At 41.9% G+C, this 19,333-nt stretch overlaps 1 protein-coding gene across 1 annotated transcript in view; it reads left to right on the forward strand.

The window, feature by feature from the left end:
• Nucleotides 1-19,333, forward strand: part of AOPEP (aminopeptidase O (putative)) — a 359,663-nt gene that overhangs the window by 216,031 nt on the left and 124,299 nt on the right. Inside the window, exons 8-9 of the mRNA XM_060155372.1 lie at nt 18,240-18,342; nt 18,995-19,102. Coding sequence (XP_060011355.1) covers nt 18,240-18,342; nt 18,995-19,102 — 211 coding nt within the window. The remainder of the gene's footprint in view (nt 1-18,239; nt 18,343-18,994; nt 19,103-19,333) is intronic.

Consider the following 19,333-nt stretch of genomic DNA (forward strand, 5'->3'; position numbering starts at 1 on the left):
CCCCCACTCTTGTCCAGTGCAGCAGCCATGACTCTTGACAAGGAAGATGCCAGGGGGCTTCTGAAAGGCTCCCGTGCCTTTGGTCTCTAGGGTATAGCTGCGTCAGCATCTTCCCTCTAAGTGTTTTCAGTTAGTGTATCATGACAGGCCGGCGGGATGGAAGAGCTACGGTGGCGGGGTCAGAAGAAATCTCTGTTGGTTTTTATAGTTTGTGATTTATTATCACTTCCCCCTTTTTCTGGATTCATTGTTAAAGTCAAGCTCGTGCTGAGAAAAACGTTAAAATATATCACGTTGAGTAGGCGCTGACAAGCCCGGAGTCTGACGTGGCTCTTTCTAGCTGCTGCCTCCACAGTTGATACAATTCTAGAGAAATGCAGACTCTTTTCCCATCTTCCTCATGAATCCCTCAGCCCCCTGGTTCCAAAGACATCCCATAATAATAATAGGGAACCCCCCCCACAAGTATGTAACTCTATCTACAGCCAAAATGAAATGTGCATGCCACAAGTTCTGTGAGTTTGCATGATGCCTAAGCACTGTGTATTCCATTTAACCGGTGAGACTTCTTTCCATTAAAAGCCTATGTGTAAACCTTCTCTAGTATTCATGAAGTTTTCACCTTTAAAGTTTTTTTTCAAAATTTTTATTTCTAGTCCTTGAAGAACATAGCAATCTTTCCCACCCACGTGTGGGAACGTGTCCATTCTCAGCCGCACAAGCCTGCCTCATGGAAAAGCTCCAGCCCAGAGCTTCACTGCTGGGGCTGAACACTCCCCAGAATTCTTCTTCAGTCTCCACTGGCCTTGCAGGCATAAATAAATCCCTTCACTCCTCCTTGGGCAGCTCCCTTCTCCTTGCCTACGGTATTTATTCCAGACCTTCCCCATGCTCTCTTCCTTCGCTTGCCTCCTGTCCCACAGGGAAGGCGGAGGCCACCAGCCTATTCTCCCTTTGATTCTGTAAGCACATCAGCATGCAAATCTACCCTGACCTCTCAGATGCCTGAGTGCCAACTTGTCGGTCTCAGTACAGCTAAAGACAATTTTCTGGTTCCAGAAACAGAACTAGAAATGAATGTGCCTTGATGCAGATCATAGAGCTACATATATAAGTGAGTTTTGGAACCCTCTGCCCACGAGGGAGAAGGGAAGGAGGCGCTGTACACCAAGGGAGGATGAAGCTCTCATGACTTTGGACGTGAACTGGGGTCACAAGTCTAGGGAAACTTTTTCCATTTGACATCATCTCTTCCTGGTTGCCCTACATCTCACAGTGGTAATCCCCTCTCCCACTCCCATCTGCTCACCTCCAATAGCACTGAACTCATCCCTGGTAGCACAAGTTCACACACTCATCCAAGGTAGAAACCTGGGAAACTTGTCCAATTCCTCCCTCTCCCTGGGAGGGTTTAAGCCTTCGCTATGAACTTACCTCATAAGTCTTTCTCAATTCGACGCTTCTCCACCCCTAATACCACTGTCTCTCTCTGTTTAGAGCTTAATGGCTTGCTTGCACCAATCTAATATCCTGTGACTTGTTTTTTCTACCTGTAGTCTAACCCCATCAAATCCATCTTCCTCACTGCCACTGAGGAGCCCTACTTAAAACCCATTATGATTCTGCCACCTCCTTGCTTAAAACTCTTCAAAAGTTTCCCCTTGTCTCCAGGAAAAACTTCCACAGCAGGCGAAGCCCGGCACACCATCACTCCCATTCTTCTGGTCTCTTCTCTTACCATTCTTTGCTTCACTCTCTAGCCACCCCAAATAGTTCATAGAACCCTACCGAATCAGTTTGCCAGGGCTGCCATAACAAAATTCTACAGACTGGTATGTGGCTTAAACAGCAGAAATTAATTTTCTTGCAGTTATAGAGGCTAGAGGTCCAAGATCAAGGTATCTTCTGAGGTGTTTCTCCTTGGCTTGCAGATGGCTGCCTTCTCTTTGGGTCCTCACTTGGTCTTTTCTCTGTGTGTCTGCACTCCTGCCGTCTCTTTGTATGTCCTAATCTCTCCTTATAAAGACACCAACCAGATTGGATAAAGGTCCAACCTAATGGCTTCATTTTAGCTTAACTCCTTCTTAAAGGCCTTATCTCCAAATGCAGTCACATCCTGAGGTACTGAGGGTTAGGGCTTCAGCATAAAAATTTTGGAGAGATGTAATTCAGCCCATAACATCTACTGTCTGCCTGTTCTTTCTTATCTCCTTGCCTTTTTTTCATATTGTCTCTATTTAGAATATCCTTCCTTTGTTGCATGACTCCAGATGATTCTGACTCAGCACAGGTACAACTGCCTTCCATAAGTCTCAGGCCCTACCCTGACAGGATAAGCTGGTGACCCTCCTCTCTACCCACTAAATGCTCTGCTTGTATCTCCACCCATGACCTTACTACATTATTTTATAATTATATTTAGAATGAGCCGTGTTAAATTCCCAATATTTGACTACATTTAACCTATAAAAACAGCGTTTTCACATTGCCCAGCTTGATACATCTCTCTTCTGACCCATCAACCTTCTGAACCTAGGGACTATGTCTTCTTTGCTTCTGTATACCACAGTGCTTGGCACTGAGTGGGTGCTTGATAAATATTGAAGAAGTGAATGCTGTAGACAGCATGATCTCTGTCCCTGAGTTTCTTTGTATATTATTCAGAGAGTTGAAATATTGGTCACAAGACAATAGATAGACAAATTCTAGGCTGCACCCTCAGAATTCAAAGAGCTGAGAGTTGAATATTGGTAAGCTTAGTTAGAAAGGGCCATTGGGAAGATGTGAGGCTTGAGCTGGGATGGTGAGAAAGAATTTCACTGAGGCTGGTAAAGCAGTGAAGAGAGGGGAACTCAATGAGCAAAGCCTGGCAGGCATAAACAGTGAATCGACTGTGGAAATGTCCATTAAGTGAGAATGGATTTACTGAAGAGGAGAGCCATTAAGAACCTATGAGACTGAAGGTGGACCAGGCTAAGTAATGGAGTTCCTTAGATGCCAAATTCAAGAGTTTGCGTGTGACCATCCAGGCGGTGGGGAGCTATTTTCAGTTCCAAGAATGATGTAATGCAAACGGAGTTCTGGGAAGATTACCCAGCCTTCGGGATAACACATGATCAGATAGACAAAGTGGAGAGGTCAGACAGAATTAGATGGCTGTTTCAGGAACCCAGACCTGAGATTAGAAGAACTTGGAATCCTCTTCTTGGATGGCCTAATAAGGCTTTGAATGAGTCACTTTGGAGTTATTCAAAACTGATTGAAATGTCAATACAGCTTCAAGAAGTCTTCTAATAATATGATGCAAAGCTATCCCTGATCGCAGATAAGGATCGATCCAATAAAGGAACTGATTGAATATGTGAGCTTTGTGAAGTTCGTTATGACTTTAAACAGAGTGAAGGGCAACAATCCCAGTGCCTTCTTGGCCAAGACCTGGTCTATTCTGCCTCATTTTAGAGAAACATCAACTGAGGATGCAGAACTGAACTCTCTCCAGGGCTTGTCAGTGTTCAGTTCTCAACGCAGGGAAAGTAGTATAGGGTTAAGCAAGCCTGGAAGACAAACTGCCTGGATTTGAGTTCAGTGCTGACTCCACTACTTGCTATGTGACTTTGATAGTTACACGACCATACTGAGCTTTAGACTCCTCGAATGGAATGGGAATAATAACACGACAGTTTCCACTTTATAGGTGAGTGTGAGGAATAGATGCCATGAGTACGTGCAAATCATTTAGAACACATGTGTTAGGGTGAATCACAGGAAATTGCCATTCTGATGGATCTAAAATAACCGATTATCGGCAATTTCCTGTGGTTCAACCTATAGTAAATACTCAGCACATGTTAGATACTGTCATCTAGACCCTCCGGCACCTGATAAAAGTTTGCCCAACAAGGGACAGAGGCACAGGACACAGCCCCACAGACAGCCTCACTCTGCCTCCTGGTTCATTCTGGTTTCTGTCTCTTCTTTCACTGCTGCCACCCTCCGGATGGCAACCACAGAGGCATCCTGCTCGTCTCTCTTTAACAACCAGAGCCTGGAAACACCTGCTTTTCCTCCTCACAAACTTACAATTGGCTGGAATGTTCAAAAAGTTAATTTTGCTAAGAAGTTAAGAGAATATTTTTTTAAAAGTGCAAGACAATGCCTGGTTACAAATGAAAAGGATAGGGTTAAAAGCAAACCATCCCCCCCCCCCAAAAAAATCTGAATGTTAAACAAAGATGCTCAAATGAATAGCTTGAGGGAAGAATTAACTTGGCAATCCTTCTAAGACTAATGGGATCCTCATACCTTCCTGGAACCTACTTCTGGTCTAATCTCTACATAAGGGCCACCCTGGTGTCCCCTCTGGCTCCACTTCCCTGGCCCCTATACAGAATCTGACTACCGCCCTGAGAAGAAAAACGTTCTTGCCTCTATGGCCTTCAAGAGTTCTAACCTGAGCTCGGACCACTGGCACTGGCCTGTGAGTTTCCTAAATCTCTACCTCTGTATCCTGGAACTTCTGCCCTCTACCCTCCATCACTCAGGCTCGGGGTCCCTTCCACCCCATTCTCCCTGTCCATTCTTTTTTGCTGTTTGTTTTGCTTTTTTAATTTGAACCACACATGCTAGGCTGTGTAGTCTGTTTCTACCCTTTTGTGACTGGAGGCTTCTGTACCTGTGCCAGCATTTTCTGAAAAACTTGAGGGCTCTCAGCCAGCCAGAAACAGACTCTGTCCTTTCCTGTCTCAAAGGCCAGCTCCACCCCCTTGAGCTGCCCACTCAGTTCCTGTTTCCTGTTGGAGGGACACCCTCAGCTCTCACTTCTTTTACCCAGCAAAGATGACAGACATGTCCTGAATAGTTGAACTCAAATAACCCTTCCTTATTCATTTTTCTAGACCATTCTCTGGTTACTCATCACTCAGGTATTTCTAAGGGAGGGGTAGAATTCTCTTTTATAGGCCCCTAATAACATACTTACTGTACATGGTGTTTCATTTTTTGCAATAACACTTGGTAGAGTTTTTTTAATATAGAAAAACATAAAGAAGGAATAAAGTTGTTCATAATCACTATTTAGTTAGCCATTTTTTAAAAAGTACAAGTATATCATGGGAAATTTCAGTTTAGAAAAGTATAAAATTCCATCCCCACCACCGTAGTCCTCACCCTAAGGTAATCACTGCTAGCATTTTCTTGTGAATCCTTCAGAAAATAAATTTTATAAGTATATGTGCATAGTTTTTCTGTATTGCTGCCCTGTGGGGCACTGATTCATTATAACAGTATTTGCCCGTGAAATATTTTCTTAAAAAATAATTCATCTCCATAAACCAACCTATAATAGTTCACTCCTATTTTGCTCATCCTTGGAGGATATCTCATGCCCTCAGCCAATCCTAGCACTATCTATATTACATTCTTGGCTAATGAGTGTTAGTTTCCCATTCAGAAAAACTCTCAACCAGTGAGTACTTTCTCATGTAATCCTAAATTGACTCTGTTCTACAAATTATTTGCTTACTCCCTGTAGGTCTCCCCCATGCTCCCCAAAACTATTGTGTTTTGGCCAATAGTTTTGACCAAGAACAGCTGACAAAAATTGTGCAACTATTTGACTGAACCTGCTTCAAAGATACATAATGTCTTTAATATGTAGTAAGAAAAACTTCTTGCTACATATTAAAATCCAGTTTTATAGGGACTCCTCCCCCTTTCAAGTCAGTGGTTGAGGAGAGAAGGGATAAAAAAGAGGAATTGTATTTCTGTTAAACATTGTACTGGAGGGTCTAGCCAAGGCAATTAGGCAAGAAAGTGAAATAAAAGACATCCACGTTGGAAAGGAAGAAGTAAAACTATCTTTTTGCAGATGACATAATCTTTTATATAGAAAATCCGAAGGAAGGCATCCTCCCCCAAACACTGTTAAAACTAATAAACAAGTTCAGTAAGATTGCAAGATACAAGAGCAACATACAAAAGACAGTTGTGCTTCTTTTTTTTAATTGAATATTGTGTTAGTTTCAGGTGTACAGCAAAGTGATTCAGTTATACACACACACACACACACACACACACACACACACACACACACACACACATATACATCTATATTCTTTTTTTCTATTGTCTGCCATTTTGGTTAATTACAAGATATTGAATATAGTTCCCTGTGCTATACAATAAATCCTGTTGTTTATCTATTTTATATATGGTAGTGTGTATCTGCTAATCCTGAATTCCCAATTTATCCCTCTCCCCAACTTCCCCTTTGGTAACCATACGTTTGTTTTCTGTGTCTGTGAGTCTCTTTCTGTTCTGTAAATAAGTTCATTTGTACTATTTTTAAGATTCCACATATAAGTAATATCATATGATGTTTGTCTTTATCTGACTTACTTCACTTAGTATGATAATCTCTAGGTCCATCCATGTTGCTGCAAATGGCATTAATTCATTCTTTGTTATGGCTGAGTAATGTTCCATTGTGTGTACCACACCTTCTTTATTCATCAAGACAGTTGTGTTTCTATACACTAGCTATAAATAATCTGAAAAGGAGATTAAAAAATAAATTCATTTATAATAACATCAAAACTGATAAAATACTTAGGAATACATTTAACAAAAGAAGTGCAAAATGTATACTGGAAACTACACAACACTGTTGAAAGAAATTAAAGAAGAACTAAATAATTGGAAGAGCATCTTGTGTTCACAAATTGGAAGACTTAGGGTCCTTAAGATGCAATCCTCCCTACACTGATCTACAGATCCAGTATAATCCCTGTTACAATTTCAGTGGCCTTGTTTTTTTTGCAAAAATGGACAAGCTGATCCTAAGATTCACATGGAAATTCAAGGGACCCAGAATAGTCAAAACAATCTTGAAGAAGAAGAACAAAGGTGGCGTACTCATACTTCTCAGTTTGAATACTTACTGCAAAGCTACTGTACTCAGGACAACGTGGTACTGGCATAAGGACAGACATATAGATCAATGGAATAAAACTGAGAGTCTAAAAACAAACCCTTTCATTTATGGTCAGGTGGTTTTTGACAAGGGTGCCAGAACTATTCAATGGGAGAAAGAATATTCTTTTCTACAAATGTTCATGGGACAACTGGATACGCATGCAGAAGAATGAAGTTAGACCCTCTGCTTCATACCACATACAAAAATTGACTCAACATAGATCAAAGACCTAAATGTAAGAGCTAAAACTATTAGGAAAAAAGCCATAGCTATAAGTCTTCATGAACTTGGTTTAGGTAACAATTTCTTAGATATGACACCTAAAAAGGGTCAAAAATCAAAGGGGGAAAAGTATCAATAAATTGAACTTTATCAAAATTTCAAACTTTTGTGCTTCAAAGGACTCTATCAAGAAAGTGAAAAGACAACACAGAGTGGGAGAAAATATTTGCAAATCATGTATCTGAGGGACTTGTATCCAGGATATATAAAGAACACTTACAACTCAACAATGAAAAGACAAATAACCCAATTTAAAAATGGTTAAAGGATCTAAATAGACATTTCTCCATAGAAGATAAACAAATGGCCAATAAGTACATAAAATGCTTGACATTATTAGCCATCAGAGAAATGCAAATCAAAGCCTCATTGAAATACCACTTCATACCTACTAGAATAGCTATAATGAAAAAGACAGATAAGAGCAAATGTTAGTGAGGATCTGGAGAAATTAGAACCCTTATACACTGTTGGCAGGAATGTAAAATGATGCAGCTCCTTTGGAAAGCAGTCCAGCAGATCCTCAGAAGGTTAAACGTAGAGTTACCATACAAACCAGCAATTCCACTTCTAGGTATATATGAGACCTGGAAACGTAAGTCCATACAAAAACATGTACATGAATGTTCACAGAAGCATTATCTTTAATAGCCAAAAATGGAAACAACCCACATCCAGTAAGGGATGAATTGGTAAACAAAATGTGTTATACTCATACAATGGAATATTAATCAGCCATAAGAAGGAATTGAACTACTGATATGTGCTACGAAAATGGATGAATCTTGAAAACACTTTGCTATCTGAAAGAAGCTAGACACAAAAGGCAACATGTTGTATGATTCCATTTATCTGAAACATCCAGAATAGGCAAATCTATAGAGAAAAGAAGTAGATTAATGGTTACCAGGGGCTGGGGGAGGAGGAGAAAATGGAAAGTAACTGCTTATAGGGTTTCTTTTGGGGGTGATGAAAATGTTCTGGAATTAGGTACTGGTGACGGTTGCACAACCTTGTGAATATACTAAAAACCACCTAATTTTACATGTTTAAAAAGGTGAATTTTATGATATGTAAGTTATAGCTCAATTGTTTGAAAAAGAGAGGGATTGATAGAAATCATTGGATGTTTTATAACGTCACTGTAGCCTTAGCAGGGTTGACCAGCAATTGTCCAAGGAGAGATGGAAGAAGAAAGTATGGCAGCAGGCAACTGCTGTCCTCAGGGCATTGGATGAGACTTAAGGAGCCATTTCCAGTGCTGGATGCCAGGAAGACGTCTCCATAGTGTCTGTGGTATAACAACCCCTCAGAGAGATGATTCACTTCCAAGAGAGCATCCCTCAAGTACAAGTGTATATGCACCAGTCTGTGTGTTAGTTTTTTCCACCCCCTGTAATCCTGACTATTGTTCTGTTATTGATGCATGCAGGTCCTTTTTTTTAACTGCTCCAGAATATTCCAGGGTATGAACACTCCATGACTGACTAACCATTTGTTAACCATTGGACATGTTGGTAATTTCCAGTTTTTTGCTTTTACAAACCATACTGTGTTGAAGAGTTAATGTATGAATGTTAAATGTAAGACCTAAATATAGTACACAGTTGCCCACTAGACTGAGAACAGAGCTGCTCTCCCAACTATTCGTCCTGTTTTACATCCTGGTGTGTGTTGGGCTTCAAACTCACGCAGGCCCTCCACCCGCTGCCACCTCTAAGTCCCCAGCACTGTGCCATCCTCCACCGAAGAGGGAAAAGTCCTTCTCCAGCTCCCACAGACCATCTGCTCCTCTTTGAGTCATAAGATGAGACGATCCTTCCCATTATCTCAGCACACAGCACCACACATGCTGTTAGTGTTCAAAACGTGCTTCTAATCTCCCCTTGTAAAATGAAGTCAGCATTTGTCTCATTCGCCTCTTTCCAAGATAAAGTCATGGAGTTTTTTTTGACACATCACAAGAAAAGTTTTCCATTTTTACCCTTTCTCCTTTTGCTTCCTGTAACTTTCAGGTTCTGTATGTTCCTGTGTTCTGAATGTCTGGAGCAGACTGACAGCCTGTACTTCATTATGATCACCTTAGCGCTTTTTAACCTGGCTTATGAGGATACTAGTTCAGGTATATTGCATAGGCACCTCTCAGACGCAACCCTGTAAAAAAGATAACGAGAGCCTTGTATCGCTTGGATTCTATACTCTTTAGCTAAGTCTATCCCTGAATATATGTGGTTGAATAAAATTCAGTTATGGTTCCTCTAATTCATTTAGGTTTTTTTTTTTTTTTTAATGAAAATCACCCTTGGTGGATTTAGCAAACCCAAGGCTGCAGAGCAAACTTATTGACTCCCCTGCAGTGGATGAATGATGTTTTACTTGTAAATGCTGCAGCTTAAATATACTCTGGGCTCTCTTATCTCATTCAATCATAGACTATTAGGGTCAGAAAGGGCCTTAAAAGTGACTTTGCCTAGCCTTCCGTATCCCTGACAGACAGCCACCTAGCTTCTTCCTGAGTATTCCCAGCATCCAGATCTCACTGCCTCAGCAAGCGGCAGCTTCCCCATGGGAACGGCTTATCTTAGAATGGGCTTCCTTGGATTGGGCTGGAAGCTGCCTCCCTATGAAGTCTGCCCTGTCCTCTTAGCCCTTACCTCCAGAGTTGCCCAGGATTCGCCTTGTTCTCACACAAACAGTCCACATGTCTGAAGACCGTTGTCTTTCCTTTTCTAGTCACTAGGTCACAGGGTTGGGAGAACGGTTCCCCTCTCGGGCTTGGTTCCCTGTTGTTCTCTTTGTTGACAATGGCCTTCTCCAGATGTGACACCTGAACTGAATATAGCACTCTGTTTGAGGTTACACCTGTGAAGAGTGTCACTATTATTGCTTCCCTTGATCTGGATAATCCAGAAAAGAAAGGACAAGCATTAATAGGATGAGTTGAAAGCGCTCACATATACACCATATTTCATTTTTAAACCTAGTATCATACACCTTCCCAGGGCAGTCTGAGCATTTCAACTCCCATGCATTTTTTTCTCCTTAGTTACATTCATTGAGTGCTTCCGATGCGCCAAACATTATTCGAAGCACTCTATGTACATTTATCTCATTTAATCCTCAAAATGGCCCTATGAGATAGGTACTAGTACCGTCTTCCTCCGCATTTCATAGATGAGGAAACAGATGCGTACAGCAATTGACCACCTTTCTACCGCTAGGGAGTGGCAGAGCCAGGGTGCAAGCGGAGGCAAGTCTGGCTCCAGAGCCCAGCTTCCATGACGTCTGCCCCGTTCCCAGGAGGACTTCTCGTTACATCTCATTGCTGCTGTCAATCCACCTACTATTGTGTTTATTGTTTTGGAAGCCACATCATTCACCTCTTGCTACATGTTGAGTTTACAGACAATTTAATATACCAAATCTTTTTCATAGGTAAATACTAACTTTTAAAAGCCTCTTTGTCCTTACTAACTATTGTTTTTATTAATTTTGGATCCTCATCCCAGCCTGTGGTTGCTCTTCTTGACTGTAGATACTGTCAGCTAGACTTCCAGACTCAACTTATTTGCAAATCTGTTAAGCCAATAAGTCTTCATTCCTTGGGCACAGCCCTAAGGACTCCCTCCTGGTTATAGCAAGTAATTAATCAACAGCCTCGGGGTTCTGTTTCTGAACCTTCCAGAAAGCCATGAAACAGCCACCATATGCTAACCACCACATCCATTCTGCCAGCTGCCGGAAGTCAGGATGTCTGATACCCACAGTGAATTTCTGGAAGTGGCCCTCACGATCCCATGCGACCTCCTTGCAGTCCCATCATTTTCTAAGTGCTCACAAACTATCTGTTCAATACCTAGTCACAAATTCTGCCTCCCCTCCTCTTATTCCCTCTTCCTTTGCAATCAGAATGACATTTGTCTATCTCCATCAGCCCCCTTCCCATCGTCTCCACGATTTGATGCCTCCAGAGGCCTGTGATATTGCAGATGGAAGTTTTCCAAGCTGTGGCATGTCCCTCACCTGGGCCTGGAGTCAGAGCTCCTTTAAAGGATGAAGGCGCCCTCTCCACCGGTACCAAGGATCAGTTCCCAAGTATGAAAAGTCAGTTCCCACATAACAGTGCTTGTTCTACCATGTATAGTTTGAAAAGTATTCTCCTTGGCAGGAAAGTTGAAGCAAAGTGGGAGTCAAGTAGTTCTCTTCGTTCTGTCACCTCTTAACACCTGGTCTTCTTTAGGCTCCAAACATCACTTCAAAAGCCCTTTTTGTTGTCCTGGGCACTCTCCCTTAGCACCGGCTCGTTCTGAATTTCTGCCTTCCTGGCAATGATTTTCCTGCTTCCCAGCTCTTGTAGTGAGCTTTCTCCAGCATCCCCCCTTTCCTCTTTCGTGCATGTCCTCTGACAACCCACCTCATCAGAAACCTCCGGGGCACTCCTTGCTCTCTGTTTTCTTCTTCGTCTCCTTTGAAAACATGTGCAAATGACCTCTTGGTGTGTTGAATATGATGATATACTGCTCAGACTATTGTATTAGTGTGTTCCATGTTTTTTTCTTTTTGGGAGATTTCATTTCTTAGAAAGGAATTTCTGATTTATGGCCGTTCAAAACCTGAGGACTATTTTGGTTTTTTTATTAATGCTCATTACTTTCTGCTTTTCTAAGTTTCACCGTTCGTTTCCCGGCCCTGCTTAGCAAAATTTGAGGAGTTTTTTGTGTTGTCCGCAGTTCTAACTACCGTCTTTTCATGTCACCCTCGTCAGCAGCTGACTTCTCCTTTCACCATCAGGGGACAGATTATACCTTCTTCATTTTCCTGTGGCTCCTTGGAGAGATGTCTCTTTCTGTCTTAAATCATTTTATCAATTGCCTTTTTCAGCACCGGATTGACATCTTGCTGTGTTTGCTATAGGATAATGGTCCCCGATGGGAAAAACCTTCATGCTGGGTAGCTGTTAAATCCATTGTGAAAAGCACACAGATAATCAAACTTGCCAAACACCAGTAGCTTTGACACGATACAGCTTCATCAGTTAAAGGTGTGCACAGCCTTTTGTCCAGTTCTCTCTGGTAGCACTGCCCAAAGGCAAGGCAGTGGCGAGCGTTCATTATACACATTTAATAGATGGAAAAATTGTTGCGAAAACAAATGGAGGACATAAAGTTCCTGTACTTTCAATCATTCTGCCTCCATTTTTCACCCAAAATTTTAGTAATCTTTTCACAGAGTGGTATAGACTGGGGGGCGGGGGGTGTCAGGAATACACCCATACCTAGCTCTCTAGAATTTTAAGCAACACCTGAAATCTGTTGTTTCTTTTTATTTGTTTTCTGATGATGATGCCACAAGGAGCAGGCTTACAGACCAGCCCCTGAAAGGTTTATGCTCCAAATCGGGGGTCTCGGAAAGGGAAGGTGTACGGCCACATTTATGTGCCTAGTCTTTTTTAAAAATACTTTTTATTTTGGAATAATTTTAGACTCGCAAGTAGTTGCTAAAATCATAGTGTTCCCGTGTACCCTTCCCCTTGCTTCCCCCAACGATAACATCGTACACATGTAACTATAGGGTGATGTTTTTCTAACGTCTTTGCCTGTCAGAGGAAGGCTTAGCTGGTACTCCCTGACCCCAATCAGTATTCATTATGATGAGATTAGCATCATTTATATTGTGCTTACAAAATGCCAACAGACACTCTGGCTAAGCACTTGTAGACACTGCAACAGCCTAATGAGGTGCCACGGTCACTATCATTGTCCCCTTTTTACAGATGAAAACTGGCCTTTATGGGTTGCCTGACTCACTCAAGATTACGTGGCACTTAAGTGGCAGAGTCAAGATTCTTAACCCAGTGTGTTATGCTGCTTCCCCAGGAGATCTCACTTGTGCATTTGGAGCTCAGAGGTCTCCAGGGGTCTCCACAAAGGTAGTATTTAACTTCGTCTGTTACTTCGGGGTGAGTGAGGCCCTGCTCCCGGACCCTGAAACCTTGCAGGGCAGCTGCCACTGATAGAGCAGGGATGTGAGAATGCTGATTAATCCCTTTCTGTCTCATTTCTGGGATGCTTCATCCCCGGCTCAAGCACTGCAGCGGCAAGTTTATAGATGAAGCTGTCTCGTGGCTCTCACTTTTACTGCCAAGGAGTACAAGACAGAGAATGCTGGCAGACGGCCCGTCTGGGCTGTGGCAGAGCAGTAGGTGTTCAGACCCAGGCTGACATGCCTGAGCACCTTTCAGAGGCGTTTTCTCAGATCCCACCCTTGGCGATAGCCCTGCAGAATCGGTTCTTTCTTCAGGAGGTTTGATTCCAAATCAAATCATGTGGATCAAATATCACTGCCATCTGACGGCTTTTTAAATGTCCATATTGCTTCTGTGAGTGCAGTGGAAAAGCAAGGAGGTGGGCAGGGAAAGGTCACGCTAATCTCGGTTGTTACATTTGGTGCCAGGTACAACAGAAACCAAGGGCATTTAAGCCCAAACGACCTTGGTAACTTGATCTCTCACATTCCATGTATTCCAGCCAAGGAAATAAACACTGGTGTAAAATGTTGAAGAGATACTTAACACTTTTACGTTACAAAGTGCTTTTATGTTATCTGAGCCTCATCACGCTCCTTACAGGTGAGGAAGTTGAGCGTAAGGGAGAGTAAACATGTTGTCTGAGGTTCTCCACTTAGTTTTTGGCAAAACCGAGACGGGGGCCTGGATCTTGGGGAAGCCCCAGAATGCAGCAAGGACTTTGGTGTTCCACGGACCCGGGTTCTAGCCTCATTTCTGCCACTAACTAGCTTTGTGGTCGTCTCCAGGCCTCACTTTCCTCCACTTTTAAATGGGCATCATCACAGTACCTGCCCCACAGGTTCTTGTGAAGGTAGAAGGACATGATACATAAAAAGCTTGGCAGAGTACCTGGCACAGGGAGATAACAGGAATGGTAGCTATTAGTATTGGTTCAATTCTCCATCCATTAGGAATGAATGTGGCTTCAACTAATAGAATAGTAAAGCAACGTTGACTTAAACAAATAGGGGTTACTTTTCTCATGCAGTGAGTGTGAAGGCAGGCAGTCTTGGGCTGGCCAGCAGCTGAATCAAAGACTGAATCAAAGACTATCAAAGACTGTTTACCTTCTTTCATTCCATCCGGGTCTCCATAGCATGTTGATTTGCTGCCTCATGATTGCAAAGTGGCTGCTGCAGCTCCATCCACCATGTTTGGGGGAAAGAGGAATAGTACTAGTCATATTTCCCCTTTTGTAAAGAAAGCAAAAGCTTTCCCAGAACCCCATTCCCAACTACAGCAGACATCTGTTTTTGTCTCATTGGCCTGGACTATGTCTTCTGACTCTCTGTAGCTTCAAGGACACCTGGAAAGTGAGTGTTTACCTTTTTAGACTTAATTGTACAAGTGGCAAGAAAGAAGGTGGATGAGAATGGGAGTAGACTGAGCCAATTGTATTTGCCACAGTTCTACCTGCCTCTTACAATGTCCTTAAAAAGTTTTTTATTTAATTCGTCCTCAGGTGTAGAGAGCTTAGTTAACCCTAGTCATGTGTTCATGGCACATGAACAGCAAAGCCCCTTTTCTAGACTGATTCCATTTTATTCTCACAAAATGTGTACTGTTTCATGTGCATCTATTTTTTCTTAACTTTTTAATGGAAATATATATACACTATAGTGCACAGATATTTCTAGATGGCTCAATAGATTTCTACTATTTATCCTCACGAAAGCACCACTCAGATTAACATAGAGTTAATCCCGCCATCCCAGAAACTTTCCTCTTTTTTCCCCACTCTGTTAATACTCTCTCCCAAAGGTAACCATTATTCTGATCTGTATCCTCCTAGATCTGTTTTGCGTGTTCTTTGGCTTCATTTAACTGGAGTCATACATTTGTATGTAGTCTTTTTGGGTGTGACTTCTTTCATTCACCTGTGAGAGTCATCTAGTATCGTAGGTCGTGGTAGTTCATTTGTTTCCTGCTTTCTCTCTGCGCTTTGCCTCCCTGCACAGACATGGAGTAAGTGGTATCACGAGAACCAGAATAGCGCCGAAATGGAAGCCACCCTTTTTCCACTTGTGGAGTATCTTTTCCTCATAAAAACCGCCCCCTTTGATTTCTCACGAAGCTCGCCTGGGCACTGCCCTCTCCCGTACCATGTCTACTTTAAAAGGAATCTCTTGGGGACTTGTACATTTGCCTTGGATGCTGTCAGTGTAAAAGAATTTTCTTGAACACTTGGAGAGGGTGGAAGAGGAGAGTAAGAGAGAGATACTTTCTGGAAGGACATTTTTAGTCAGAGGAAAAAAGCACCAACTAAAGTCGTCATCTGAAACTTGAGCCTGGAAGCCAGCCTTTGGAGCAGAGATTTAGGTTGGTCTTCTGTGTTCCTCCCCTTCTAACAGTCTCCATTCAGAGCTCAAGGGCAAAAGAAACTCACAGCAACTCTGTCTGTCTTGGGGCTGGGAAAACTGGTTTGAATTCAGGTTGACACTGAGAAGTCTTCCTCCCCCCAAGGTGTCTGGCAGGCTTTCCTATCAAAACCAGCATGGCTTTCTTTCTAAAAACACTCAACTCCAGGACAAACTTGAGAGCAGGAATAAAGCTGATGCTTTTCAATGGAGTCTTAAATCAAGATGAAAGGGACTAACTAGTTATTCCTGCAAGTATGGTCACGTCTGTAAGTCAGGGATCAACTAGAAAAATTCAAACTATGCAGTTAGCTCCAGTGGCTGGTCGTCATCGTCTCTCCTTTAGGTATCTGCTGGTTCTGAGCCTGTGTCTGCTGAGATAACGTACTAGAATATTCAGCAGGGACTTAATCAGGGGTTCTTTGCTTGGCAGCTACAGCACACTGCAAAGGGACTGATTTGGCAAGCTGGGTCATCCTCAGGCACTGCCGTTCAGGTCCAGCGCCCTTCCGTGTTTGTGTCTGCGGGCGTATAGGATTAAGGGGATGAACCATTGAAATCTATTGCCCCTAACATCAGATGACCAACCTTGAATTTAGCAATATTTACTGCTAACTTTAGAAAATTTTATTAAGCTTATTGAGTCATTTCTGTATCCCCAGCCCTCGCTAAGGGCTTTGCCTATATTAATTCTGTTATTCCCCAGGTGACCTGGGGAGAGAGGTAAGGTTATCCCCATTTTTGCAAGTGAGCAAATTGAGGATTAGAGAATTTAAGTAAACTGCTACTAAGTAACAGGTAGTAAAGAGTAGGATTGAGAGTCAACACTAGGTCTCTCTGATTCCAAATGCTGTGTACTTTGTAACACTAACTACCTTTTAAAAATAACCCCTCGCTATATATACAATGAAATACTACTCAGCCATAAAAAAGAATGAAATAATGCCATTTCCAGCAGCATGGATGGATCTAGAGATTACCATACTAAGTGAAGTAAGTCGGAAAGAAAGACAAATACCATATGATATCACTTATATGCAGAATCTAAAATATGACACAAGTGAACTTGTCTACGAAACAGAAACAGACTCACAGACGTAGAGAACAGACTTGTGGTTGCCAAGGGGGAGGGGGGTGGGGAACAAATGGATTGGGCGTTTGGGGTTAGCAGATGCAAACTATTATATATAGAATGGATAAACAACAAGGTCCTACTGTATAGCATTGGGGGCTATATTCAATATACTGTAATAAACCACAGTGGAAAAGAATATGAAAAAGAATGTATATATGTGTATAACTGAATCACTTTCTGTACAGCAGAAATTAACACAACGTTGTAAATCAACTATACCTCAAATAAGTTTAAAAACAGCAGCAACAAAAAATAAATATATAAATAAAAATGGGGACTTCCCTGGTGGTCCAGTGGTTAAGACTTCATCTTCCAGTGTAGCGGGTACGGGTTCGATCCCTGGTTGGGGAGCTAAGATCCCCACATGCCAAGCGGCCAAAAAACCGAAACATAAAACAGAAGCAATATTGCAACGAATTCAATAAAGACTTTAAAAGTGGTCCACATCAAAAAAATCTTTAAATATATATATATATATATAAATAAAACTAACCCCTTGCCTTTCTGACGTGCCAGCCCTTCTGTCAACCCTTGCCTTCCCCTCACCCCAGCACATGCTCTTCAATGTTTGTCCAATAAGTGACTGGTTTTCGAACAGCTAAAAGCTGTAAATACCTTGTCACTTACTTTGAATTTAGTTAGTTGTTGAATTGTCACTGTAACACAATTATATTTTATTAAGGGAATTTTTAAAAATATTTAAAACCATAGAGCATAATGGAAACCACTGATAGATAATAAGGAGACATCATTGGTTTCAATCTGTAATGTCGCCATGAATCAAAACAAGCTGTGAGACCTTGGATACAGACTTAATTTCTGTGTGCCTGTTTCCCTCATTTGTGAAATGAGGAGGTTGAAGTATGTGATTACTAATGTCTCTACCTGTTCTAAAAACATAGGCCTCTGTGACTTTTCTTGTTCTGTTTCTGTGGCTCTAAGATGGCTTTAGAGTATGAATATTTCTTAAAGGAGCCTTAATTACTAAATGCAAATCAACAGAAGTAGATAACATTGGGGCTTTCAGAATTTTTTGGAAAAGATATAAGTTCTTTACTCTTCCAAGTAAAGCTACATTTTCCATTGCATTTCCCAGTCCAACATTCCCACCAAAAGAAAAGTGTATAGTTTCTTAAATAATTCATGTTGGAGCTGAGATTCCTTGAGGGTCTGGCAAGATTTAATCTTGGATAAGATGATGTAGAATACTGCCAGTAGCCAACCTCAGGTTGCCAACCCAGATATAAATCCCTCCCTGTTCAGTATATGCATTTATAACGTAAACCGTTTTAAATTATACCTGGTACTATTGAATAGAATTAAGACGCTGTTGGGCAACTCTGAAAATAAGAAATAAGGCGATATTATGGTCTAATTAGTTAAGAATATGCTATACTTAAAGAAAATTTTACTGCATCATTTTAGACCCAATAAAGAGAAAACTGGCCATGTGAGTGACTCAGGATCTTCTGTCATCAAACACGGGCTCAATCCGGATAAGGTCTTCATGCAGGTTCATTATTTAAAGGTAAGCATATCTGAGTGGCAGAAGCCAGTTATTATGGTGCAGCACTTTTTAGATCTTACATATAAACAGTGAAGGTTAGTAACGTGGTTGGGGCAAAACAAAAAAAATCATCAACATTGTAATGACATTTGACTGAGCAGATTCTGATTGTCCAATAGTTAAAGCATTTCATACCCAAATAATGAGGCATGAATCAAAGGAAGCCGAACTGTTCCCTTCCCTGTACCTCCCTTCTCCCTGCTTCATGTCAGCTTTGAAGAGCAGAATCTTAAAATTGCTGTCAGGTTCCACCTAGAAGATAGGAGTGATTTTAAAAAGTATTCTAAGTTGTAGAGGCCTTTCCTGATAGCTGAGGGAGAGAGGAGCTGGGTCTCTCTTCCCTTTTGGTCCATGATGGACCTCCAGGCTTCATGTAAGCCGAGGATAAACAAGATGGTGATACCATTAGTAGATCAGTTGAAAGCAGAGTAGTTGATCCTTAAGTACCAGACTCGACCTTACTGGTAAGAATATAAAGGGCTGCCTGGGACAGGTCAGGCCAAACTTTCTAGATGAGCATAAGGTGCTGGTGGGTAGGTTAGAGTTGACTTTGTAAGCATTTTTCTGATGAACACATGATAAGTATCTTTTTTTTCTTCTTCCTTTCTTTTAGGGCTATTTCCTTCTCCGGTTCCTTGCCAGAAGACTTGGAGATGACACCTATTTTTCATTTTTAAGAAAGTTTGTGCACAAATTTCATGGGCAGCTGATTCTTTCCCAGGTAATTTATAAGTCCTTGTGAGTCCATGATATATACAATTGGAGGAGGAGTAGCTTGTGGCGACTAGATGATGTGAATGTTTAAAAGTAGGGAGGGCTTCCCTGGTGGCGCAGTGGTTGAGAATCCGCCTGCCGATACAGGAGACACGGGTTCGTGCCCCGGTCCGGGAAGATCCCACATGCCGCGGAGCGGCTGGGCCCGTGAGCCATGGCCGCTGAGCCTGCGCGTCCG

The sequence above is a fragment of the Lagenorhynchus albirostris genome, chromosome 7 (genome assembly GCF_949774975.1).
Source record: "Lagenorhynchus albirostris chromosome 7, mLagAlb1.1, whole genome shotgun sequence".
Lineage (NCBI taxonomy): Eukaryota > Metazoa > Chordata > Mammalia > Artiodactyla > Delphinidae > Lagenorhynchus > Lagenorhynchus albirostris.